A 27,495-nucleotide genomic window follows, 5' to 3' on the forward strand; every position below is an offset into this window, starting at 1 on the left:
TTATGGAAAATATTACAATTATATTTGAGAGATGAGTAGGCATATTAAATGTTGAAAATTAATTATGTGGACCATTATCAATATTTTTTGTACAAATATTAAAATATAATATGTAAGATTCAAAACATCTCTTGGAATAGTTGAAAAACCATCTTTTATATTCTCAATACCAAAACTTCTTGGGCACAAAAGAAATTCATATAAATTTGATCTATAAATACCATTTTATCTATTGAAACTGAGTCAGACTTAAGTTTTCATAAAGTGTTTAAAAGCAATAGAAATTGTTATGCTTTCTATTTTATTTTTTTATGACACTCATATAGAAGAACTGGATTTTTGAGCTTCAAGACTGTTAGAATAGAATTTATTTACATTCTACAGAACCTTCATAGGCCCAAGCCAAAGATTTAGAACATGTCATAGCACAAATAGAACACTTATTTCTACAAATATAAATTGCATTGTTATGACAGAATTTTACAGTCAACAGAGCATCATTCTGGAAATACGTAGCATAAAGCATACATTGAATATACATAGGCATGGACCAGTCCCTGTTGATATCTCAGAAGACAGTGTCTTGTTCTATAGGCTACCAGGAAGTTCGAAAACTCTCAATATGGAACTACATTCGTGCAACTTAGATATCATAGAAAAGGTGCCATTTTTTTCGTTAAGGATTTTATTTCAAAGTTGGTAATTACTCAGCTGTTCAATAAATTCACTGCTTTCATAGAACCAGAAGGTTCATTAACATGGTTACAAAAGTCTGATATTTCACACCATCATGAGCCAGTTGTATCTGGTCTCTATCTTCACCTTTCCTTGAAGAGCCATTGATATTGACATTATCCTCTCATCTGCACCTAGGTTTCAAAGTGCTTTCTGCCCTTCAAGTTTTTAACAAAATGTATGCAGGTTTTAATGCTGCTGTGCATTGCACATGTTCTGCCCAACGGCAGAAAGAAAAACATCCCATTTCAGTCATTCTAAATAGTTTCAAGGGCACCTAATGAAAAACTTAAAATGCGAAATCAGTAAATGCTGTCCCTATTTCCCTTGTTTGTTTCGAGAAATGACCTCCATAAATGTTCATGTCACAAATCAACACTGTGATGACAGGTAATGCACTGAAAGAACCTCCGTTGATATACAAAGATAATACGTGTTTTAGCAGAGACAATGGTGATATGATGTATTCTCAGCAGATGGCATACTTATCAGTGTAGAATAACAAAATGAAGTTGAACGTCTCCTCTCGGATGGTACATTGATTGGGACAAGAGATGGCGAGAGAATCAGTTTGGGTAGCTGCGGCTATGTAATCCAGTACACCAATACCAACCTAATGTTGTCCGGCACGATGTGAAAGGGGATGTATGTATAGTTTCCGATGTGAAAGGGGATGTATGTATAGTTTCCGTGTTTGCGTACAGCCAAGCGCGCGGTTTGTTGATGCAGTGGTTTAGTACTTCGAATCACATGCTGTGGTGTGGCGACTGTAGTATGGTTTCTTACTGACTGCGAAATAGGATACAGTATGCTGTCAAATTTAGTAAATACAAGTAACAGGAATCGTGCAGCCAACATCAATTAAGAAGTGTGGTAAGTAGGCTTGAAAATTTATCTATCATAAATCTGCTATAAAAATTTGTGATTAGTCGTTGTCGTCAAAAAATGACGTCATCAACAATGTCAACTATAAACAAACTCGGCATTGTTGTGGAACACAACAATGCCGAGTAAACAAATATAACGCTTCACAACAAAAACTATCAAGCCAGTCGCATTATCACTGCTCCAAAAGCAGCACATCGTCTGCAACAAAGTTGAAGAGGAAGGATATTTTCAAACCGACAATTGGGAATGAGAGTTTACAGTGGTAAGTGGGGTTGTAAATTTTGTCACATCAAAAAGGTAGTTTCGAATATAATGTTACCTCGTCTTAAAATGCATACATGTACTAGGACTTCTGATGGCAGACACTCATTAACCACCTCTTGACAGACTGACGACAGTTATGTATATAGGTCAAAGCTTGAGTATGCTTCGGTCGTTTGGAATAATCTTACACAGACAGATTCTAATAAATTAGAAAATATTCAAAGAAAATTTGCCAGTTTATGCAATTACCGATTTTTCCAGTTTAATATCCCCCGAAAATATGAACTGATCCTATCTACTTTAAATTTTAGAACACTTTATTCCAGACGACGACATCTCGATGCGTTATTTCTTATTAATGTATTTAAGGGCAAAATAAATTGTCATTCCATTATGGACGCTGTTGGTTTACGTGTGCCGGCGAGGCAAATAAGAGAATTTTCTACTTTTAGTGTGAGCAGTGCACTAAGGCATAGTCCTTCAGCCAGGTGCGTCATCGCTGCAAATGACGTATGTAAATCTTTGGACGTATTTAGCACAAACATTGTCTCCCTTGAGCGAACGTTCTCAACAAGGGAAATGATCTAGCTTGGTTATCTGTCTTTTTATATTTTTTAAAGTTTTACAATTATATTAGTGTTCCCTACGTGGATTATTTTGTTTTTATTTATATTCCTTCATTTTTTGCTCTGTGTTAATATTGTTTCTATTTTGGGTTTGCCTGTACTTGGCAGTTATATTTAATACTGTATATTTATAAGTTTAGTTAATCCGTTTGTGTAAGATTTTTAATTTTTATTTCACTATTATTGTATATATTATCAGTGTTTGCCTGTTATTGGCTTCTTGCTGTTGGCAAACACGTAAATAAATTAATTGAATTGAATTGAATTGAATTGAATTATTTCCAATATTCTAGACATTCAAAAGTATTTTGGTGGAAGAAAATCTAAGGGAGAGGCAGTTGGTAAGTCAACGAACAACAGAAGTGTGATATACAGAGATTTGTTATGAATATAAAAATTTCAACTGAAGAAAGCGTAGGTCATTACAAATTAAAGCATCAAACACTGGTTTGATGAATATTCAAAATTATGGATAGATAGAAGAAGACAGGTTATATTGCAGTGGTTGCAGAAACCAAGTTGACTGGAGATAGTATGGACAATGTAAGCCATGAAGTTAGTAGAACTTTCAGGGACAATAAAGAGAATATCTGAAGGACAGAATTAATGAACTTGAACTTAAAACAGACAGAAACATAGATTAATTTAAGAATGTTTACCAACTTGGAATTAACCTGGTAAGTGGCGAGAATAGTTAGAAGAATTACTTTTGCCAGCATTGAATGTCCATGGGGTTAAGAGTGTTAAACAAACTGAAATACATAGAGCTGAGCCATTGATATGGTACTTGAGCCAAACTCTTGAGGTCGAGTTGTTGTTGAAATGTTGAAAGGATATGCATCAGCAGGTATCAGTCAGATTCGGCACAATTGACCCAAGTAGGAGGTAATACATTATGTTGTGAGATCTGCAGACTTATTAACTGTTTGATGAGATGGTTGAGGCAAGAAGCACACATGGGATGGTGGGAAATCCATACAGAATTCTGGTTGGAAAGCGAGACCACTTGGAAGATTTAGGCATAAGTGGGACAATAATATTTAAATTGATCTTAGAGAAATAGGTTTGTAGGGTGTGGATTAAATCCATCTGGTTGAGGATATATACCTGTTGTGAACATGGTAATCAATCTTTAAGTTGCATGAAAGGCAGGGAATTTCTTGACCAAATAGTTAAGAATGCTTTTAGCTTCTCAAGAAAGACTGCTCTGTGGAGTTACTGTAGTTATTCATCTGCAACAGATTCGGAAAGCAAGCAACATTTTATTGTCTGTTTTCTGCATAGTGCTTTTTCTTACAGAAATTATTTAATTTTGTTCTTAATTCCATCAGTTCTATAAATTAATTTTTAATGATCAGTTGAGTTCTTTGTTTCTAGTCTATCTATTCCTAGTTTATTTAAGAGTGCTTTCTCAGTTGCATGGATTTTATAGTGTTAGGTGGCAACTGTGATTTATAAATTGGCAGATTTTTAGAGGGTAATGGTTGTCTACCTCCCTCCAATCTATTTTAAATTATTCCCTCATCTCCTTAGTCTTTGAAGTGACTATTTTCTGAGTGGTTCCACATAAAAATGCGGTGTATTTTGTACTCACTTTCTCAGCTGTTTTTTCAGGGCATTGTAAAAATAGTAGGTGAACAATATAAATCATTAAGTTTCTTTTTGTATAAATGCCTTCCATTCTCCATTTTGTCTTAAGACGATTTATTTTTCTGTTTTTTAAGATTGTTTTGTTGCAGTAGTTGCTTAATTGACAGAAAAATGTCTAATTGTGTTAACATTTTGATGTTAAGTGATGCATGATTTTAGCGTTTATTAAGATAGCATAAACATCTCTTCCTAGCCACTTATCACTTAGGATGTGTTGTGGGTGTGTGTTATTAGCACACTGAAATATTTTAGGATCAGCAGTTGGCATTTAGTTTTTATATGAATGTTACCTATATGTATAGCCATAACAAATTGTTTTATATTAAACTAATATGTTACTGAAGTATGTTACAGTTAAATACTCATAATAATTAATAATAACGATAGCTTTTTAATTTTCTGTTATCATTGATATAAATATGGCGGCTTTGCTAATTTCATAGGCTGGAAAGACTTATTCATGAAGAAATAATTTTAAATTTATTCTACTTGATTGGATCCTTGTAACAACTGGCAGTTAATTGTATATGTAGTTAATGATACATCCTATTTATCAATAGTTGCTACATGCTACAGGAGACAAAGTACAAGAGAAATTTAAGAACATATGTAATTTCTACTCTCATTTAGAATTTGTATGTTATTTGAATCAAGAAGGATGAGATGGCAAGTCTTGTGGCACACTTGACGAAATAAACACACAGAATTCCTGATGTCATTAAATGGCCAAAGAATCAGTAACTAATAGGGAATTCCTTGAACAGCTGAATAAGTATGAACTGTTCAATGAAAATTGTACTGGAGTGTTAGTTACAGCACATGGCCAGAAGTTTGGCTGTTTCAAATTATATTTCTCATCTTCTGGCTTCTTTGAAGAGTTCAAAGGAAAATAATTTTTGCTTTGATGATATATTATATGTTGATGTATTGTTATAATGTATAAACCTTGAATACAGTGTTCTCAGCTGGAAATCCATAAGCTACTGTCAATCAGCAGCTTAATTTATGCTGACTGAAAAACTGTTCGTCTTATGTTTCACCATAACTGGAAAAATGACTGTTTTACAGCTGTAAATATTTCTTTTTATTTTGTTTTAGTGAGTAAATAGTTTGTGTTTAATATTACTGCTTTCTTCCTCTCTCTCTCTTTTGGTGTTTGGTGGAGTGACTGGTTGAGTAGTGAGGAAAAGGATTTAGCATTTAGGTTTCATTTGATGCATGTCTCAGAAATGTGGAGGCAAAACCAGTTTACAAACTACAGAAACTTGAAAGAAGATATGACTGGCAATTTAAATTTTTTTATATGCCGTAATACATAATTTCTAACCATGCAGATTGCTGATTTTCTGGTTGGTGAGTCAGAAGAGGTTATGAATTACCGCTGTAATACAAGATTGAACTGGGCTTAATATTTGCAGTTTTTTGTTAAACAGTATTTAACACATCTGTCTTACTATTAGGCACAGTGGTGAGGGAGATCATAGTGAAAAATGTTAAAAATAAATATTTTATATGGTTTTTCCATATCTTAATATGTTCATAAATTACATGGAATGTAAAATAAACCTCAGAGCATTGACACAAATTGGATTTTGGATGTGAAAATATGCGAATCAGAATTCTGTTACCTAGGTTTCATCAAATTTCAGCCATTTGAAGGAAGGTTAAATGTTTGTAATATTTTGGTTGGAAACACATTCCAAAACTGCTTTATAGACTGTAAAGAACTGTCCTCATATTCTTGTCTTCATTCCATCCCGTTCCCTTTTCTCTCACCGTATTTGAAAACTTTTTGACGTAAATACGTCTATACGGAAGGGTCATTCGGCAAAATCAGCGTTACGAAGATGTGTAGGATCCATACCAACAATGTGTAAATATGGACCAACCAAACCAACCAAAGAAGCTAACTGAGGGCAGAGGCCTGCGCAAGCGCAAGCATCGTCCCTACCTAGGTGAAACCATTCCTGCGCACAAGACGCATTGCTGGAAATGGTAAACGGTCGTAATATAAGAACGGAAATTTTGCTAACGCTAACGGGGTTTCGTCGTGGCGGGAGCCTCGACCATTCAAACTGGGATTTGTTGCTGCTGATGGGAGGTTATCCTGTCAGGCAAGTTGTCGAAGGAATTTGGTTGGTTGGGTCTCTGGGGTATGAACCCAGAGAGGGAGGGGCCGTTTCGGCTGAAGGCCTCTGCGGCATGGGGGGAAGATCACTTCAGCTGATGGCCTCCATGATCGGGGGGAAGGGTGGCGGGCCGTGCCCCTATTAAGTTATACCCTGGCATTCGCCTTACAACTGAGGAAAGCACGGAAAACCTCAGTCAGGGTAGCCGAGTAGTCTAACCACTCGTTGTGCTGACTTGGCCGTCTTTTGGGGATGGCTTCGGCTGGCCTGCTGAACATCAGTCGCCCTCGGTTGCCCTTGGGTGAACTCTGGCAGCCCTCATTCGGCACGAGTGTCTTCCGAGTTGCCGAACTAAGGGGTTCCCCACACCAGCTAACCTCGAGTCAAACCTCTCAGTTAGTGCTCTGATGTGGTCGGCAAAGAAAGGGACCCCCAGATCCTCATGTATTTGCCTGTTACTAACGTACCAGGGCGCGTTAGTAACAATTCGAAGACACTTGGATTGCAGAACTTGCAGCTTCTGGACGTGGCTGTGGGCAGCTGACCTCCAGATCGGGCATGCGTAATCCATTATGGGACGGATGAGCTGCTTATAGAGTAGTACACCGTTCCTGATTGACAGGCCACTTCTCCTATTGATAAGCGGGCCTAGCACACCTAATCGTTGCGCTGCCTTCTTTCCCACTTGGTTGACGTGCGCCGACCAAGTAAGCCCGGCTGTAAATATGGACCGACGATGGTCAGCTTTTATATGAACTCCTGCGTGCATTACAATGCAAGAAAAAGGATTCGAATTTCTAACACAGCCTGCAACAATATTGGCTGAGCATGCATGCTGTATAATTGCCTGAATAAACCGTATTGCAATCCACTCCTTTACCTAAGAAACTAATTGTTATGTCATCTGTTTATTCGGCATTGTTGTGTTTCATTACTGCCGTCAATAATCCGCTTTCGTTATTGCAGAAAGAGCTGAGCTGTGAATCGCTTGTAGAAGAAGTGCGTTGTAGAGTAGATAATATTGTGCTGTTAGAAACGTTTTAGAATATCACAAATACTTATCTTATACAAGAATTATTAAGAAATCTGTGATACTGCCCTCCACTGTCTCCATTTTAGTTTTGATTAAATTGATCATTGCCGGTGGACATCGGCGTCTCTTACAATTGAACAAAGTTTGAGGTAAGGGATAGAGGCGTATCGCACTTCACGCTACTGCTGCGTTTGTGTGTTGCGTCATGCTACAGGATGTGTGGGAAGTATAGTCATTGAGAAATGGTTATAACCTCTATATTTCCAATGCAAAGATAATGCAAATAATTTTTACATGTACCTTTTTAAAGCCTAATGCCTACTTACTTCCCACCCTCTCTGTATGTAGAGGTAACAAGATGGATAACATTGAAGCTAAAAGAGTCCGTAATGCAGAATATATGAGACAGTACAGAAAACGTAAAAAATAGAAGTATTAAATAATTAACCTGAAGTTGCCCCCAAAATACCAAAAAACTAATGCTGGACGTATGAGGGAATATAGAAATTGCAAGAAGCAAGTTAATGCTTCCACATCATTAGCAAGTACAAGCAGTGTCTTAATCAAACTATTTACTCAATTGTAAAGCATGTATAAAGGGAATATTTAGAATAAAGCTAATATATAAACTTCGTTTCATTGTATTTATTGCCTAAATATAATTTAAATACAAAGACGTATTTACGTCAGATTCTCTGGAACCGTGGTTCCACTGTCAATTTTTTCTTAGGCTTGTCTGGGTTTTCCTTCAGTTCTCCTTCCATACTGTCTTGCTTGCTGTACTTATTTTGGGTATCTGAAATGTGAATTTTCTGTTGTTAATTTCAGTGGTTTAACTTCTAAAATTGTTAGATGTGTGTAACAGCATGGAAGTAACTATAACCGTCAGGGGCCAGTCCATTCTGCAAAGTGATCACTTTAGACATTTATTTCTTTTTACAGTAAAATCGTCATGCTACATTTCATTAGACCAGAGACCTTGGAGGACCTTGCTCTGAGGACAATTGAAGACCATGTGTCTCAACTTTGTATGCATTTGGTGCAAAACAAAGTGCCAGAGAGCAAGAAAGTACATCATGCTCAAGAGAGGTGCAGACAACTCAGGTGCATACTGCACTGTGCATTGCCAACTGTAATAGCCAATAAAATGACGGCCAAGTTGCTGAAGTGTGTTGATGGCTTGTATGATGATATACGTGACTGTATCAGTGAGACCTGGTGTCAGGAAGTGATGTATGAGTTACTGAGTGCCATTATCCATCCAGGCATAACAAGGCTTGAGTTGGGTGCAGAACCAATGCATAGTTTTGACTACAGATATGAACTGAACTTCATAGTGTTCTTCTTGTTCAACAAGTTGTGCACAATGAACGATCTTAAAGTAATACGACTTGGAAATCAGTATCGCCACAGAATCTGGACAAACAGCGTGTATGTGGCTGAAAGCCTAGAAGAATTCACTTCTGTGTACAGATGCAGTGATGTGTTGCTGGAAGCCATTGTGGAGTCTTGTAAGCAACTGAAGCGTCTTCATGTCAGCTGGTCTCCAAACATCACAGATGCAAGCGTCTGTGGCATCTTGAAATTACGGCACTTGGAAGAACTGAGTGTGATGGGCAAAATATCTCAAAATGGTCTGACACAATTATTAAATGGGCTAGCTGAGAATACAGGATCTGGAGACAAAAATGCTAGAACATGCTCTTCACAGTTGTTAAGTTTTGGATGTTACAACATTTCATCCTCACATATCAGTCTCTTGGTTGAACATTTTCCAAATCTTATTGAACTCAAACTGCTTTGCAGCAATGAATGTGATTTCACCCCACTGAAAGGATTGAAACATCTACGAGGACTATGGTTGTCAAACATCAGATTTACTGGAGTCAGACAGCTTCTTTGCACAATAGGTAGTCAGCTGGTATACCTGCATCTTATCTATGCTGAAGCTGTGGATGTGAAGTTCATTGGAGAACACTGTCCCTCATTAAATTGCCTACATTTGATTGCTTATGATGAAACTGTTCCTTCATCAGAAGACTATGCATATCCTTGTCTTCCTGGCTTTGAGTCAGTTGAGTGTCTTCATCTTAATTTCTCTGGCACATCTTGGCCAAAATTCTTTCTACATCAATGTAAAAATGTGAGGAAACTTGTTGTGTATTTACGTAACAATAGCAACTGTGAGATGTTGGAGAGAGTTCTTCAACAGGCCACTCTAAGTCATCTGGAGGAAGTCTATTGGTCTCCAACCTGTCAGTTTGCACAGAATATTGCTAACTTACTTATTGAAAAGTGTCCAAACCTCAGAGTCATTAGTCCTTTAGAAAGGTAAAGAGTTGTCTGGTGCAGTTTGATTGGAAGTGAAGAAAAAAGGGAAGGAGAAGTAGAAATATACTCGTGGCATGTGAGTAGGAACTTGGTGGTGAAGATTTTCTGACTTGTGTCTGATTCTGTAATTATTACTTTATGAAATTTGGACATGGTAGATGTTGAGCTAGGTTAACTTCTGGAGATCAGAATTACATATGCCTTTTGCAGACAATAAGGTTATGGACAGTTTACCCAACACTGGGTATAATTTTACATGGGTGCTGAGTGGTTCATGAGACATGGACCAGAAAATGGTCAGAACTTGCCTTCAGTTCTAAAATTGGTACTTCATGAAAATCGGTCTGCTGGTTATAGCTGAAAATTTTGACCCTCTAAGAAATTTTTTGGTACATGCAGTAAGATATTTTTTGTTCATATCATGGTGTATATTTATACATCAGTAGCAAAGAGCAAGGTAGTGGAGTGCTGTTTTGTTCAAGTCTCCTTAATTGTGTTTGCAGTTTATAGAGAGACTGTCCCAGCCAAGTTTCTTTTTGTGATTTTCCTCACTCCCTTCCAGTCATTGCTGCAATAGTGTCTTAAAATAGGCTATGGCATTTTACTTCCACATTGCTTATTTTTCATCTTCTCATGACATAAGAACTAAGTAATGTACACAACTGTTACAGTTAAATAAACTGCAAATAAACCAACATTCATCAGTGCCATTATGGAGCTTGGTTCTTTATGATGATGTTGTGTAGCTCACATAACGTATATTCTTCTGTTAAAATATCCTGTGCAGTTCTGCCAGCACCATTTTGAGGCTCTGTATTTAGACATTTGTCAAATTGTTCTTGGGGTCACTTGAATATTGTAATAATTATTTTAGTTGTATGATTTAGAATCTCAATGTTACCATTAGAATAAGTTTTAGAGTATTAAGATGGTAACTGCAGTAACATCGGACAGTATTTTAAATTTTATATGTGATGGTTCCCAGGTGCTTTAACTGGCAATTTCACACAGTTAAACCTGAACACATGATATACCTGGATTATTAGTGTTCTTAGATTTTTATCCTAGTTTGTAATTGATTTTAACTACTTTAAATTTCAGAACACTGCATTCCAGACGACGGCATCTTGATGCTTTATTTCTTATTAATGTATTTAAGGGTAAAATAAATCGCAGTTCCATTATGGACACTGTTGGTATTTGTGTGCCGTCAAGGCAATTAAGAGAATTTTCTAGGTTTTGTGTGTGCAGTGTGCTTAGATATAGCCCTTCAGCCAGGTGTGTTATTGCAGCAAATGATGTATGTAAATTTTTGGATGTATATGGCATAAATATTGTTTCTTTTGATGGCACTTTCTCATTAAGAGAAATGATCTAGATAGCAGCCTAGATTGGATCTACCTTGGTTATTTGTTTCAATTTGATTATTGCTTTTATTTTATTTTTTGTATTGTTTTAGTATTTTTTAGTGTTTTACATTTATATTAGTGTTTGGTAGTTATTTGTTTTTGATGTAATTTGTATTTTTTTGTTGTGTTTTTGTTTTAGTGTTTGCATGTCATAGGCTCTTTGCTGTTGGCAAACACTCTAATAAAGAAATTGAACTGAATTGAATTGAACTGAATAGAATTGTCAGTGTCTCTACAGTAACTAGTATTTAATTTGGTAAATATTTGAAAAATGTTTAGCCCATTAGTTTTACAGGCTTTGAATACAATTAAATTATCTGAGCACATAAGAGATGGGGATTTAATAAAAAATAAATAAATAAAAAAGCATGCTTGGAGTGAAATGGCTGTAACTTCTATATATTTTAATAAACTCTTATTCACACTCTGTAGATAGGTCTTGTATTATCTGTGGAATATGGAATACACTTTAATAATCAATTTAGTGTCGTGATCGTTGAAGCAGTAAAAACAGAAGTTACACTTCCTTGAAGCACAATATAATTGTATACATTTTTTTTAAATCCCACACAATGATGATCTTTGTTTGAACTAGGACAACCCCCAATAATGATTTTATGAATGCTTATGCATAAGTAGGGATTTGGTTAATATTTCTTTCACAGGTACTATATTGAACAATGGCTCACATTTCCAGAATGCTATTTGTGGCTCTGCTATACCTTGCAGCCCAAATTCACCAATAAGAATTTCCACCTGTCCACTTTAATTTGGCATGTCTTATATTAAATCTAACACCACTTTCCACATGTCCACTATCATTTTTTTTTAATATTTATATTAGCACAGTCATCTGCTGAATCTAATAAACTTTTTAGGACTTGGGGTTTTCATGATTCTATAAGTTTAGTTGGTGGTCTGCTGATTGCATAGCAGCTATCTCTGTCTTCAGGGTTGAAGTGAGGAGAGTCAGGAAGTTGATGGGAGTAAAGGTTTAGGAGGAGGATCAGGCTGAGAAGATTGGCCAGTCAGTCATGTTACAGGAAAGGGAGACTGAGCTGAGACCAGGCCGACAGAAAAGTACCAAGTTTGTTCTGTAATATTTAAACTGTCTTCCAGTTATTGCAGTTTATATTTCCCTGGCACAATGGATAAAAAATGAGTTGGTTGTAGCCATGATTTAGTCAGTATTAATTCATTGCAGAATTACTTAAGTGATAAACTGCATGGCCTGCTGGAAAACCTGTGTAATAACAGTGTTTTGTGGGGATTAAGTTGTGATGGTGGGAGGCAGGTAGATCATATAGAAACTAGGCACTGATTCTGACTACCAAATTTAATAATGGCTGTTTCAGAATTATAGCTATAACAGATGATTAACACATTAGTTACTCTGGGCATGAGCCTTCATTCTGGTAACACCATTGTGGTTCTAGGGCTTCTGCCTGAATTCCTTGTCGTACCAGGCGCTCTCGATGAGCAAGCATGCGATATTCTGCCTTTTGCCACCCCTCATCTGGATTACTCCAAAGCCGTTCAGCCATGGCAGCTGCACGGGGCCAGAAGCGTCCATCCACAGAGCTCTCATCAACCTGTTCTGACCAAAGAGCTGCTTCAGCTCCCAGAACAAGCTCCCGTGCCTCTGTACCTGGACTGATATCGACCCCCAAATCTCTGAGCATAGTGTATGGATTGTTCATGTACACCTTCTGCCAGCCAATGTAAGGTGAGCACCAGTTGTTGCCTTCACTGATCCAAGCACCAAACCTGGAAGAACAGTTCCATCATATCATCTTTATTATTGCATAAATTGAAAGTCATAAGCTGAATTCACTTTGAGCCCCCTACTACACAGTACAGAATAGTTCTTCATTCCACTATGCATAATAATTTTGCATCCTTCATGTAAATATTGTTAGGGTGGAAAAAATTGAGAAATATGAGATGAGTGGAACATGCATAAAAGCAGGGAATATCTTGACAAGATGAGTAATTCTCAACTTTTTAATAAGTTCTGCATCATGTAATTAAGAGTTAGGTCAATTTAGCTTAGCTTAGCTTACAGGAACACCAACAAAAATATACACATACATACACCTTTATTGATAGAGTATAGAAGCCAAGAATGTTATGGCTAGCTGGACATGTAACCTGGATGGGGGAAAACAAGAAATGCTTATAGAATTTTTGTGGAGAGACAAGAATGTCATGGAAAGCATACACATGAAGAAGAAGGAGATTAGGACTGTAATAACATAGCTCTTAGGGGAGTCATTTCGGAGGGTATGAAGTGAGAGGTGTTATATCTCATTTTCCATAGCATGAAAAAGAACAATCCCTTAAAGAGGCTGATTCATGTGAACTTGAGAAGTTTCTACATTAACTCACCCACAGTCAAAGTACAAGGCATCATAGTTGGAGAAGATGACACGGAAACCTTTGTTGATGAGTTCTGCAATAACTTTGTCACTTCCTTTTGTCCAGATCTGAATGATATATGTCTTGTTGTCCAGATACTTGTCCACTGTTCCCTGTGCAGTGAGGTGACTTGTCCAGAGCACTATTGGGATCTCCTTGCCTCCATTTGCCTCCACTACCTTTGTATATGCTCTTTTTTGGAAAATGTCCCACAGCTGCAGATAGTCATCGTCTGTCTGCCCAAGATGATGACTCGTCATCCAATTTACAATCTCTGGTGAGGACCTCCAGCACCCAAAGTTCACCTGCAGCAAGAAATTAAATAAATCTCTTAAGTATGCAGTAAAGGAATTAAAAGAGGAAATGTCTGACCAACCATTTCTCTAGTTAGAAGAACAAAAATTTTGGCACCACTAATTCCAAAACTTGCCAGCACACATGATACTAAGTCAATAATATCTACCTCCCATCCTCATAACCTATTTCCCTAAGATTCCTCTTAATGTTATCCTCCAATTTCCTTCATGATCTTCCAAGTGGTGATGTTTCAAAAGCTCTCCCCTTCCAAATTATGTGTGAATTTCTTGTATGTCCCATCCTAATTACATTCCTGCCTAAACCACTACTAATGGAAGAATACTAGATGATCTGCACAATCTACAGAATTCAACATTATGTGATGATTGATAAAATAAAGTATTAAAACTCTTAATGATATATGTCTTGTTGTCCAGATACTTGTCCACTTGTTCTTAAGCTGTAGTCTCTTCATATCACAGAGGCCTATCAGAACCGGCCTCACAGGCTCATTCTCTTCAATGGTCCTCTGACAGAGTAGGGGTTCAGTAGTTTTGTGCACATAGAGCTACAGTTGTGCTTTCTACTAACCTCATCTCCACCCATATGGAATATGTCAGGTTCAAACAAAGCAAACATATCATGGTATATTCCTCCAAGAATTTCATAGACAGTGTCATTGGTTGGATTAAGCTGTCCACATGGAGGCTCCACACAGTAGTTTATCCATGGCTGAGCATTTACGCACACGGTGACATTAGGCCCAGCCCACTGCCAGCCTTCACCAACATGTGCTGGTGCATCAAATTCAGGAACTACGCGTATGCCTCGTGCCCTTGCATATTCCACCACAGACAAGATATCTTGTGGTGTGTATATCTGGAAGTACAGAAGGCAGAATATTGAACTGGAAATGGTCAAAGTTTTTTAGATATGTGGCCCTATGGTGACATGCTGTATCACTAGATGTGACAGATTGATGACATTACTATTTAGCTTAGTTTGTATTACATAGAGTATGTTATATTGCTATCAGTGTATGTTATATTTTTATTGTTATGTGTGACAGTACTCCCATCCTAGATTCAATGCATTCCTGATAAACTGCTCATGATATTTAGGCAGTAAGATATGTGATGTCATGCACATATTTAATAAATACCAAGAAATGCAATTCTTCACATTCTGTATATTATGCAGAGAAATTAAATAGGAAACTGAATAATGAATTACTTTCCCAGATATTTGTAAGGATAAACTTCCTGTACATGACTAAATTTAAGGCTATTTCATTCTTAGAGACTCTGTGATAAGTAAACCAGAATCTGTGGTTTCCAGATAACTTAGTCTCTTGTAGCAAAATTAAAATGTTTAACATCACTAAAATGAAAACCTGCAACTGGACATAGTCTTGAGCCATTTCAATTGCCACAGTTTATCTATCTAAGATTCATTGTTAGCCTACTTTCCATATTTCATGAGGAAAGTACCCGTATGTCCAGGTGTGTGTTTTCCAGGCCTTTGTATGTCCACCATAAAAATTCTGGACCAGTGAATGAATTAGTGTGTTTTTATGAAACTTAGTGTGAACATCATACCACAGAGGTCAACTACCTTCATATTTTCAATCTCCTACCACTGATAATATCAAATGGTGGCCATGTGAATTTGTCAGTCAGAAACCACGCTAACACCGTTTAATGCAGGAGCTTGAAGTTTTGTTTTCTTTGGAATATATGCAGTTTTTGAACTCTGATTAATGTAAAGTAACAGTGCAGTGGCTGTATGAAATTTAATGACTTATGTACTTATGTAAATTTCTTATGGAGATGGATCATGAACACAGCCACATTTTTGATGAAACATTTGTTTTATATATATGAACAGAGTGTGAAGGACTGAGGTTACATGTGACAGTTATCAAGTACTGGAAGTCTGTACTAGTGGAAATTCTGCACAGAACCACACCACTAAATTTTACATTTGCTGATTTATTATTTCTGCTAGCTTCTCTGTGCAGATTAATGTTATCATTTTGACTTGCAGGTTCCTTTCAGGAAATCTTGTGATATTTTCTCAACTCTTTCTCTGCCTTCAAAGTGGCATTTTTCAAGAGGTTTCCCTGCCAAACTTCTACATGTCTTTCTTATATCCACATGTCCAGGCAGTACTTTGTGAGTTGTATAAATTGTGATGCTCATTGTGTGATATCATTAAGTTCCCATTTATTTTATTTCTCTTAGGTCAACTTTTCATCCCAGTATCTTGTTCTTAAACTCTCAATCCCCATACTTTTCTTAGAGGCAGAGGCCAATGTTCTTACACATACAAAACAGTTAAAATTATTTATTGACACTTGCCTGTTGTGGTGTGTAGGCTCCATATAGCGACAGCTGTGGGTATGTCTGTGACTGGAAGGGGAAGCTGTGCGAATCAGTGAGGTGCCAGTGGAACGTGTTAAGTTTACTGGCTGCCATGCCATCAATAGTCCGTTTGATGGAGGCCACTGAGAAATAGTTTCGAGCTGTGTCGAGGACAAGCGATCGGAATGGGAATGCTGGTGAGTCTGTGATGTTCACATCACGCATGATAACCAAGCTATCTGTCACATCATCAAAGGTTATCAACTGGTGTAATGTCTCCAAACCGTGGCGGGCTCCAAAAAACTCGGTAGAAATTATGCTTGCTTGAATCTGAAAGGAACATGAACTACATATATTACTAATTAATGGTATGGGGAATTTTTTAAATAGTTATTCTGTTCATAGATCAATTCCTTGTTGTTATAGAACCAAGCACTCATTATCATATTTAATATCACCATTGGACCCAATTTGAGCCAGTTCATTTGAGGTGGCTTCTTCTGGGTTGTAGTATTAGGTGGTCTGGTACAAGTTTACTGACAATTTCAGAGATACTTGCTGCCTCATCATCAGGGCGATGAGTGAGTCATGCACAAGAAATCAGGTTGAGATATAGGAACCATTCAGTCAAGGCAGAACCTTTGTTGGATTAGTGGGGAATATTGGAATTGGGAAGGATATGAAAGGAAGCAGTTATGGTATGTTTTAAGGTAATTTCCCATATATTTTTTTGGAGGAACTTTGGAAAACCATGAAGAATCTCAGTAAGGATAACCACTTTCTGAGCCAAGACTCATCTGTGATTTCCTATAATGAAACAAAAGTTTTAACTGCTAGTCAGACTATGGCATTCGGTTTCTTACTTCTATGCAGGGGGTTGTTTGCAGCTGTAGGTGGCTGTGTCCTTCAAGGCCAATGATCTGTTACTCACTGGAGTAAGACTTGATCACTTTCATGTTACAGAAAGTTCCCCCATGCTGTTATACCAGCCTTGGGTTTTTCTGTGGTAGTTCAGATGGTTCATACATGTATATAACAGAAACTGAAAGATACACTTAGGAAGCAAGCAAGACACCAAGGAAGAAGATTTGAATGGAAATTCAGTCAAACCTGGTAGGAGTTTATTCAGAACATAGTGAGAGGAAATGGAATTGAAAGGAATGAGGCCAAAATCCAATACCAAAGGGGGGGGGGGGGGGGATGTGATGAGCCCTATGTAACAGCACTATCCTTGGAGGACTAAGCAACATTGTATCAGTATACATTACTTCAGTGTCTGCTTCAGAAATGTACAGCTCATAGCTCTCATCTGAACCTATCTTCAAGGCACGTGTGTAAGAGTCACGAATTGTGACTCGCACTTGAAGTGACTTGCCATCAGAAGGTCTTTGTTCTCGTTTCTTGAACAGTGTAGTCAGCTGATTGGAGAAGGTATCAGCTGCTATATTGAAGAATTGACCCACATTCTTGCTCAGTGCCCGATGATCTCCTGTATGGGAAGAATACACAGTGTAACTACAGATCAGTATAGCTTAATGCAGTCACAGTCAATCATTTAAATTTCGCAGAGGCAAGTATGACCTCTGAAATGTTGGTTAACATCAACCAGACTACACAGCGGAACAACCCTGAAGACAGAAATCTTCATTTAAGTTTCACTTTTAACCTGTGAGCAAAGCAGTCAGTCATGACTAAACAAAGATGAACTATAACTAAGAAACTAGTTTCCAAACTACTACCTACTTTTGTGAGACTTATGAAGTAATAGTGAAGAAAGCTGACCCCCTCCTCCCTTGTAAAAATATTTTGGACAACTTAACAACAGAAAAGTGGTCAGTTTTAAGTCCAGCTATGCAACAATAATAATTCTGTGTGTTGTTAAATTACTAAATCTCATGGTAATTAACCATTGGTATTTCACAGTAATCTATAGTTGCATTATCACTACATCTTTTTCCACTGTTTTCATTGAAGCTCACTGTGTTTTACCCCCACTACTCTCTACTCCCTGCTTTCACTGGCCAGAGGCCACCAGAAACTAATTGACTGCAGTAGCTTTTTTGAATAATACAGCCTTTAAACAATGTATCCACTTATAGGCATGTTTCTTGAAAATATGAATTCCCTCTTTAGCATTTACCCTGCTTTGGCAGGGTATGCTTTTTTCCTCTCTTTGTAGGTTTGCTTGATCTATTGGACACTTGGTAGGACTCCTTGGTCGAGTGATGAGCTCATCGCAAGGCCTCTACCTGTACACAGGACAGCAAGACACGGACAAACATCCATGTCTTGAGTGGGATTCGAACCCACGTTCCCAGTGTCCGAGTGGCACAAGGCCCACGCCTCAGACCGCGTGGCCACTGTGACGGCTTTCTTGAAAATATTAATAAATGCATAAATTTTCTGTATACATGATTTGTGCCATGTATCATAATACTGAAACTATTGTATTACCTGAACTATGTGCACTATAATTATCTACCTGAAGTCCCAGTAATGGTGATGGAATTATAGTTGATGGGTGCCAGGATTCGTCCCAGCTCTACTTTGCCCCTGGGTCGTGGCCAGAGAGTACTGTATGTATCACATACTAATTTACAGGCCTGCAGGCCTTGAGGGGTCATGTCCCTGTCAAGTGGTTGTTTCACACATTTTCCTTCCTGGCATACCCACATCCACACCTGACTGTTAGGACAGATGTTCAGTTACCAGTTACAAGTTCTGCAAGATGCAAATGATTATTTAGCCTTTAACTTCTCTGTGGCATGTTTTCCTTAAGTGACATTTAAATGCTGTGTTGCAAAAGCCAAGCTGTGAAGATTTGTATCAAGTACTTTTCTGGACCTTGTACAAGAGGATAAATAGCTACAGATCAATTGAAATCAAAATAAATGAATGTTTGCAAGAAAAGCCAATTAGTGGTTGAGCCAGTGAGGTTTGGCACAGTCTGATCTGGTTGATGTTGCGAGGATGGATTACTACTACATATATGTATGTATATAGAGATGGCAATGCTGTGCAGACAACATTTGTTTGTGTTGAACAGAGTGTCTCCTGTAACAGTTGATGACATTTCTATGAAATTGCCTGGAACTCTTACATAGCCCATAACAATAGTCCTGATAAGAGGATTTGGCACAGTACAACATACTAACACTAAATGTTGCCCACTGCTGTAGTTAACATTCAGAAATGTATTGTTGATGCATGCTAAGAGTTGGGATGTATTGATTTTAAATGGTGTGACAAAAGGAGCCAGCATCGTAATAAAATTGTTACAATGAGTACAGGCATAAAATAATACTGAACAGAAGATGGAAAATAAAATGTGATATGGATGCATAGAAAAGTCTGGAGAACACTGGTGGCCAGAATCAGAGTTCCTGTAAATGAATAAAAAAATTGAAAACAAAACAAAAGAAAAAACATAATTTTCACTGTTTTATGCAACTCTGATCAATAATAGTATAGTGTAATAAAAAATGTGACAGGACTGGTAAGCAGTTATCACAATTTTAAGGAATTACATGCACCACTTAGTCAGTGTTAGAAGTGAGTCACTTGGTACTGCATCTTTGGATCTTTGTATCAGCCCATGGTAATGATGATGATGATGATGGACAAGTATGAAGATTTGGTAACTGGCAAGGAAAAACCACACTACCCAAAGAAAAATCTACCCTACTTTTACCTTCTCTACTGCAGATTCCACATGGACTGCCTTGGAAATGAACCTGGGGCCTGTGTTGTGAGAAGTCACTGTTTCTGCCTGAACAGTGGCATAGCAAAATGTTTTTGTAAAAGGACAATGATAAATGTTCCTGGAAATGGATCATACTAGAGAACTATTTTATGTTTATACTGAGTGAATATAATTAGCTTAAAATGTTTTAATAAAAATCAGCTATTTAACTGTTAGATAATATATTTTGTTTGGCTTTTACCTCTCTTGTGCCCAGTTGCCAGTAGCACTGAATGAGACCACCAGAAGCAGCAGCAGTAGTAGCGTCATCCCTACAACAGTCAGGTAGGCACACCTACACACATTAGACCACAGTGTTATAGTCTATTCAGTGCTTATGAATGACCTGATCAAAACATGTCCAGTCAAGTTCTGGGAATTCCACATCATTTGGCTGTTCGATGTAAACATGGAGTTTAAAAAATAAATACAGTTACTGATGTATAATAGATGGAGTTGACTCAGGATCATGGTTGGTGGTGGGCTTCGGTGTTACCGATGTTGAACCTGCAGGTTCTGCTACCAGGGAGTTAGTTAGATAACCAGTTGCTGCATCCTTCTGTGGTTATCACTTGCTTTGTATTTTGGAGGTCTGAGGTTCAAATATCGGCCTGGAGACCAGCCATCCTGACGGAGGTTTTTCTCAGTCCATCCAAACATGTTGGGATAGTACCTTAGGCCACAACTGCTTCCTACAATATATTTTACAGTTAATTATTTGCCAATTATCCTATCATTCGATACTGTGTAAGCTGACATCTGACAGCTTTGTTAATTAAACCACAGAACCTCATAAATGGGATAGTGGAGCCATATAACAAATTCTGTGTGTGTGGAAGACTGATATTTCTGATGAATAATTTCATTTGCCTCAGGTATAAGTTTTCATTGCTAATGGTCAGTGTTACAATTACGTCTCTCTGATTTTGATGTGATAAAACGCGTTGAATGTTGCAAATACACATGCCTAGATTGTTATGGCTCTGGACCCCATCAAGCTTCCTGTCCAATAGGTATCGATAGCACGTGAGGCGTGAAACTGACCAGTCGCCTCCATCTGATGCCGAAGTAAGAATGTGTGGAGTCATCCCCATTCCCACACACTTCATGGCTTGGTGCTTATGCACAGGGATACTTTTATCTTACAATATTAGATTTGTAAACTTTTATTTGTATTTGCTTTTGAACACACTGAGTTTTTTTTGTGAACTCGACTCCCGGGATTCGATTCATAGTAGGGCATAAATATTCTCTTTGCCATAGTGTCCACACTGGCTCTCGGGCTCAGCTGCCATCCTTTCCAGCTGATACGTGGGTTATTCCCTCGTGCGTAAAGCGGTCGGGGAGTGAAGCTAACCACTCATCTCCGCCTAGTGTCGAGATTAAAAATACGTGGAGCCGTACCTCCACTGTCCATACATCTGCATGGTGTGGTGCTTAGTTAAGCTCCAGAGGCAGCTGTGCCTTTACCTGTATCAGACTGAGTAGCAATCCTCAGAAAATGTATTGCCGTTTTGTGCGTGAATCAATGGTGTAAAGAACGTTAAAGTGGGATGGGAAAATTGCGTTGTACCCTGGGCTTGGACCGCGTATTTCATTTGTAGTAATTTTGTTGTTGAAACAAGAATTTTCAGTTCGGGAACAGAAGCATCTCTGCATTATGCTGTGACGTGTCTGCTTCATATTTAGAGTTCAATTACACGATGCATAACGACAAATTACTTTCCTAATGTTACATTAAGAGCATAATTTGCCCGATTTTAATGCAGATCCTAGTGCCACACTTTTATCTAAATCTGTTAAGATACCTGGAAGATAGAATTTCGGGATAGACGGACATGACCTCTGTTTTGGGTCGATTCACACTACCCACACGACACGTCAGCATGTTGGCAACAACATAATATCCTGTCATTTTGGTATTCCAGTTGATTTGATCATAACTTCCGATAAGGACACAACAGACGTAAGGCCCTGGAGAGGTAACAGACATAACGTGTCTGCGTTTGTGTGGGGCGCACTACCAGAGGCAGTTCGTGTTTACTCAGCTTGAAGAGGCACAGCTTACCGCAGTGTTTCTGAACTGGGGGTTCCCAAGTTGTGTCTAAGGGGTCCGAGTAGATTCTGCTCAGTAGAACATGTAGTATTTTTCCTCGTATTAGTTTTATTGTTATTACATAATACCGAAATCCTACAGTTTCTACAAATGACACCTCGCCATGACACATCGTGACTTACAAAATAGATTATTACTTTTATATTATCTAAAATTCGATATCCTTCTTTGTGTCCTATTTTTATCAGAAGTGGGTGTGCTTGAGGCTTGTACACAGTTGTTAGTCCTAACTTGTGAGAAAGCCTTTGCTGGCATACGACATGCAGTTCTTGGGTCAAGTGAAATGGACTCACAAAGATTAACAGACTCCATAATACATGTGGGATACATAAAAATGTATGATTTTTGGCCATGATATGAACCAGCGCTCAAGCTGTATCATCGGCTGTATGTTAACCTGTCGTGCCGTTAATGTGAATAGACCGCGATGCATTAATTTCATATATGAAGTGGCTTATGGTAGGTGTAGGCGTATATTGTTGTGCGGATCAATTTTTACGAAGTCTGTATTTCATTGTAAGAGATTTCAGGCTCTCAAGGCGGCGAGTATGAAGATGTCTTCTGGTATTTTGCGCCGTGTAGTCTGGGTGCCCTGATGGTGGAGGTAGTAAGCACCTGAAACGTTGGCTAACATTTACCACACCGCATGGCACAATCCCAGAAGATAGTCGTTATCTGTTGTTCATTATTTATCTGAGTTGCAGTAATGTTCTAATCTCGAAATTAATGGCTGAGTGTGTAGATAGGTTTACAAACATCGAATTATTTTCTGTCTGAAAGAACCGTTATCATTTCATCTTCGTACCCAAACATTAAGGATGATTAATTTCGCACTTGTACACCATGGGATGGGCATGAACTCTGTTGGGGGAGGAAAGAAGTGCCTCAGTTGCCCGGGAGTCGTTGCTGTCTTTTAAGTGGACATGTGCATAGTTAGGTCGCTTTGTATGGAATTATCCTCTGGCTCTTGAGAAATCTTGTTTCTGGTAGAATATCTGTGGGGAAATTTCCTCGGCTACTTTGATCATCAAGGAGGTTAGAGGTTAACGCAAGAAGGATCTCGAGGAAAAATTGTAGATGAAACAGACTCAGAATTGTTTCCAGTGGTGTGGTTTTGGATTAGCCTGGTTTAACCGTCGTGTTATGTTTATATTATTTTTTTTAAAGATGAAATGGCGGGCTGTCTTGTAAACTGGCATACACCAGGCAGCTTGAACGCGTTATAGATTTCAGTGGGAGTTGAAACTAATGGCGGAAACAGTTTGTTATTTAAGGCGTGCCATAAACGTATTTTCCTTATAATTTTATACGAGGTATACACAAAGAGTGTCTAACGTGGATTTAAGCTTCCGCCCACGTGTTCAGCGTTCAAAATTCTTCGACGACTTTCAGGGAAATTTGGTGTTGGACTGTACGGGTGAAATAATATTGTTTCATCTGGCTCAGGTAGGGATCGGTGAGCGCTCTTTTGAACATAGTGATGAACTATCGGTTTTCATAAAAGATGGACTCTGCTCCATGAAGTTAGTTGACAAACAATAAAGCCTACAATAAGCGGGAAAAAAACCCAAATTTACATGGAACTAAAATAAAACTGTGATATTTCCTTAAAGAGGCCCATAGTACCAATAAGTGCCAAAAAAACTTCGTCTCTGTGCTTAAGCACCACGACATGAAAATGTAAGCGGAAGGATGCAAAGTTGTTCGCGTTGTTAACGTCAGAACTGATTGGCTATAAATGGTCATATTCACTCTTCGACGGTTTTACTCCTGATTAAAGATCTCCCCGGCCTCCTGTTTGGAGAAAGGCTGGGGTGGGTCCAAGAGCCAACGCGTAATATAAAGTACGAATCTTATTAAATCGTTCATTGATTTCGGAGGTGAAATGTTCCGACAGACATGAGCTTATGCTCTTTGTGGGAACGTATAGGTCGGCTGTAGCTTTGAGGTTCTGGCAGTGGTCTCGTGGTCGCTGCATTTTCCCTCCATATTTCAAGCCAGTTTTGCTGGGGACAAACAGGTTTCGCGAAATTCTTCCGCCTTCTTTCATGGTCACTGATGTCAGTGCCAGCAGACGATTTCGTCCAGTAAAAGTTGCAAAAATGCGGTTGTATTCGCTAGATATCTTTATTTTTATAAGCTTATGGAATCAGATAGCTTGGTGAAATGTACGGTCCTATACATAAACAGGTTTGCGTTAGTAGCCATACTGTTGCGGATCTGAATCCATTCCGGAGTGGGATTCTTCGTCTACATTCTTTTCCATATGCAGATCTCCAGATCGAGCGAGTGTCTAGACTTTCACTCGCCACATGTTTTGTCCCTGTTACAAGACGTTGACCCAGTGCTTCGATGTATTGGGCATTAGTCTTGATGTTCATGTTTTATACACTGGTCATCGTCGACAAATACGATCAACAGTTGTGACGTTACACAGCGCAGTCTGTTCTTGCATTGTTAATAAAATTAGTTTACAGGAAATCATTGCAATACACGTGGATTTCTTTCCCTCGTATTTCATTAAGCATGCCCCATATCGAGAAATGTTAATGGAATATGTGTTTTTTGTTTGCTAAGCTTATTTAATTTTATGATGAGCCGCTTTAAAAACAATGTATAAAATAAATTTGGGCTTCACGTAACGTGGGAGATATAATTGACTGGTACACACATATCAGAATTAAATTATTACTACTCTTATTTTGAACTCCTTTCTTTTCCTGTTCCAAATTTAATCTAAATCCTCTTAGTAGTTTAGGAGATTAGACTATTAGATTAGATTGACTATCACAGGCGAACCTCCCATTGCGCGTATATCAAGACAGTGTACAGGGATTCAAAATTAAAAAAAAACAGTGGAACCACGGTTCCGGAGAATCTGACGTAAATACGTACTCCGTACCCAATATATCTAAATGGTTATCAGTAACTTGTTTCAAATCTTTTTCAAACCATAACCGATCACATACACTGCAAGCGTATCCAAATCTATTTTCATTAAAATGCTGTTGCATTGTCGTACCTTGGTTGTGCGATTCTTGTAGGAACGCTTGTACTGGCCAATGATGTGGAATCATTAACTTGCAATAATTGCTTCTTGCTATTTATATATGCCCTCATACGTATAGACGCCGATGTCCACCGGCAATGATTAATTTAATCAAAACTAAAATGGAGAGAGTGCAGGGCAGGATCACAGATTTCTTAATAATTCTTGTATAGGATAAGTACTTGTGATATTCTAAAACGTTTCTAACAGCACAATATTATCTACTCTACGACGCACTTCTTCTACAAGCGATTCACAGCTCAGCTGTTTCCGCAATAACGAAAGCGGAATGTTGACGGCAGTAATGAAACATAGCAATGTCGAATAAACAGATGACATAACAATTTACACATTGTTGGTATGAATCTTACACATCTTCCTAACGCTTTTTTGCCGAATGACCCTTCCGTATAGACGCATTTACGTCAAAACATATGGAATTTAGATTGTGGTCGTCTGGGTTGTTAACGCAGTGTAGCTAGCCAGAAGACTTCAGAGGACAACGCGGCGCAACGACCCGGAGTACTAGAATCTACAACTACAAATCCTGTAACGGAACAGATGGAAATTCCGTATTCTGTAATTTGGAATATTCTCTTGCTAATTTATTATAAAACTGTCTATAAAAACACACATACATACGTTTTGTATGTACCATATGTATGCTAGTAAATAAATGTAACCTTGGTGCGTGAAAGAGAGTTTGAAGCAGCATTAGTGTAAAATACCAATTGTGAACTTACTTGTTAAGAATCCTCACTAGAGGAATTCTTTAATAAAACCACATTGTATTGATCATTGTTAGTTTTTAACAAAAGTGTGACTAACCTTGCAACTTCGGAGGGACGGTGTTTTGGCTGGCGCACAAATCATACGCCAGGCGCTAACTGTGAACCAGCAAGGTGCATAGTGCAGTGGGTTTCTCTCTCTCTCTCCATTAACGCTGTTGCCACATCATACTCCAATTTATCGGCAAAAAAATAGTATAGGTATTATAGAATAAGGCAGGAATCACAGCGAAGCGTCTAGCAGTATGATCTGAAGCTTTCACGGTGACTAAATATAATGAATTCTTCTCCGTCTACCAGCCATGTAAGGTTATTTAATGGAGAAAACACCAACGTACCCTGAGTACAAGAGGATTCTCGTAATATGAAGTGCGCGCAAACTATGCAGTCTGCAGTGATCATTTCTTCCAGTGACGTTTTCAGACGCAATTTAATTGTGTTGGCGTGAGTGTGCAGGTGATACGATATCGCATAACCGTTTTTTGCCTATTGCAAATTTGTGCCATGACTGTAATGCCCTGTGTCTCTCTCACTTTCTTAGAACGTTTGCTGGAATATCCCTGGGTGCTCCCAATTCTGGGAACTTCTTTGAGAAAGAAAAAGTATTCCCCAGCCTCTGTACAGAACCTAAGCATGACCTTATGAATGAGTGTAGTGGGTAAGGTGCATTGTAGACCAGTGGTATTTAACCTTTTTTGTTCGCGTACCCCCAGATATAATTTCTCTTCAACTTTGTACCCCCAAAGTTGTTCGTGTATAATTCAAGTTATACATAGCATATAATCTACATTTAAAATAAATTACATTACTGATTATTCAGTGTTTATCATAAAATAATATATTTTTAAAATTTCACGTACCCCAGGTTGAATACCACTGTTGTAGAAAACATTAGATGGAGGCGAATGGTCAGCTTGACATTCCGGCCGCCTCACCCCCATTAGCCATTGGATGAGAGACTTGGTGAGCCCTACATATTTGTGGACACTGGTGAAGAAGGAAATTCCTGCTCCACTGGAATTAAATATGCTCTTTCTATGGGTGAAGATGTAGTAGAAGTACCAAATTGAGATGGTTCTTGTGATGATTTGAATTGTCATTTTAAAGCCTTCTTAAATGGTGTATTGGCATTTTTAGGATATTCTGTTTGGTCATTGTCAAGTGTTTCTGGTATTTAAAATAATAGAAAATTTACTGTTTTGGAAACTGTTTCTTGTTCTTGATCTTTGTATTCTGCTTAAAACCTAAGAGAACTGAATTTGAGAATGAAATGTTGGCCTGTTTAATTACATATAAGTGCTGTATATACCCAATAAAACATGCATACACATAAGGAATGTAATGCGTGTTCCAGTCCCATGTCATTATTGCATGTCGTAAGAAATTACAATTTGTAGATCACCGCAGCATATGCCAGATAATTTGATGTGAGTGATGACAATGGCTGTGAAGAGTTTAGGGACTTCTATATGACCTGGCAAACTCAACCATACCTCACTGTTGCCATGTACTGCAAACAGACTGAGACAAATTATTTTTTTTCACAGTAAAAAGGTTTTTCAATGTTGTTATATTAACTTCTCCTTTATTACGCCGTCTCCTTTACAGGAGGTTGGCGACATATTATGAACAGGATCCTTCCTTCCTTTTCTCGGAC

General features: G+C 38.1%; 2 protein-coding genes across 3 annotated transcripts; one reads left to right on the forward strand and one right to left on the reverse strand.

Moving 5' to 3' along the window:
• The first annotated feature begins 1,239 nt into the window (after positions 1 to 1,239).
• Positions 1,240 to 20,068, forward strand: LOC110832321 (uncharacterized). Of its 2 annotated transcripts, none has more exons than XM_087356816.1 (2): positions 1,240 to 1,608; positions 8,268 to 20,068. In XM_087356816.1, the coding sequence occupies exon 2, from the start codon at positions 8,278 to 8,280 to the stop codon at positions 9,658 to 9,660; it is 1,383 nt and encodes a 460-aa protein (XP_087212942.1). In that variant the 5' UTR covers positions 1,240 to 1,608; positions 8,268 to 8,277; the 3' UTR covers positions 9,661 to 20,068. The 2 variants fall into 2 exon arrangements, with proteins under 2 accessions (XP_087212942.1, XP_021924904.2); XM_022069212.2 differs by lacking the exon at positions 1,240 to 1,608 and adding an exon at positions 1,618 to 1,885.
• On the reverse strand, positions 12,384 to 26,261 carry Hexo1 (beta-hexosaminidase 1). The gene is made up of 8 exons (XM_022069207.2): positions 25,879 to 26,261; positions 20,088 to 20,180; positions 18,626 to 18,828; positions 17,412 to 17,632; positions 16,141 to 16,473; positions 14,372 to 14,659; positions 13,454 to 13,788; positions 12,384 to 12,832 (listed from the first exon to the last, which is right to left on the reverse strand). Exons 2-8 carry the CDS (start codon positions 20,153 to 20,155, stop codon positions 12,454 to 12,456), a joined length of 1,827 nt encoding a protein of 608 aa, XP_021924899.2. The 5' UTR covers positions 20,156 to 20,180; positions 25,879 to 26,261; the 3' UTR covers positions 12,384 to 12,453.
• Positions 26,262 to 27,495: the final 1,234 nt, after the last annotated feature.

The sequence above is a fragment of the Zootermopsis nevadensis genome, unplaced genomic scaffold, assembly GCF_977971745.1.
Source record: "Zootermopsis nevadensis isolate Lab colony 2312 unplaced genomic scaffold, Znev_1.0 Znev_ptg000028l, whole genome shotgun sequence".
NCBI classification, from domain to species: Eukaryota; Metazoa; Arthropoda; class Insecta; order Blattodea; family Termopsidae; genus Zootermopsis; species Zootermopsis nevadensis.

Bases quoted from the DNA above. Each gene is read 5' to 3' on its own strand.
- Hexo1 (XM_022069207.2), bottom strand. From the start codon at position 20,155: ATGACGCTACTACTGCTGCTGCTTCTGGTGGTCTCATTCAGTGCTACT. The intron at 14,660-16,140 runs GCAAGTGTCAAT...CTGTACTTCCAG, and splicing joins GAGCCTACACACCACAACAG to ATATACACACCACAAGATAT. The intron at 13,789-14,371 runs GTTAGTAGAAAG...TTCTTGCTGCAG, and splicing joins TCCATATGGGTGGAGATGAG to GTGAACTTTGGGTGCTGGAG.
- LOC110832321 (XM_087356816.1), top strand. From the start codon at position 8,278: ATGCTACATTTCATTAGACCAGAGACCTTGGAGGACCTTGCTCTGAGG.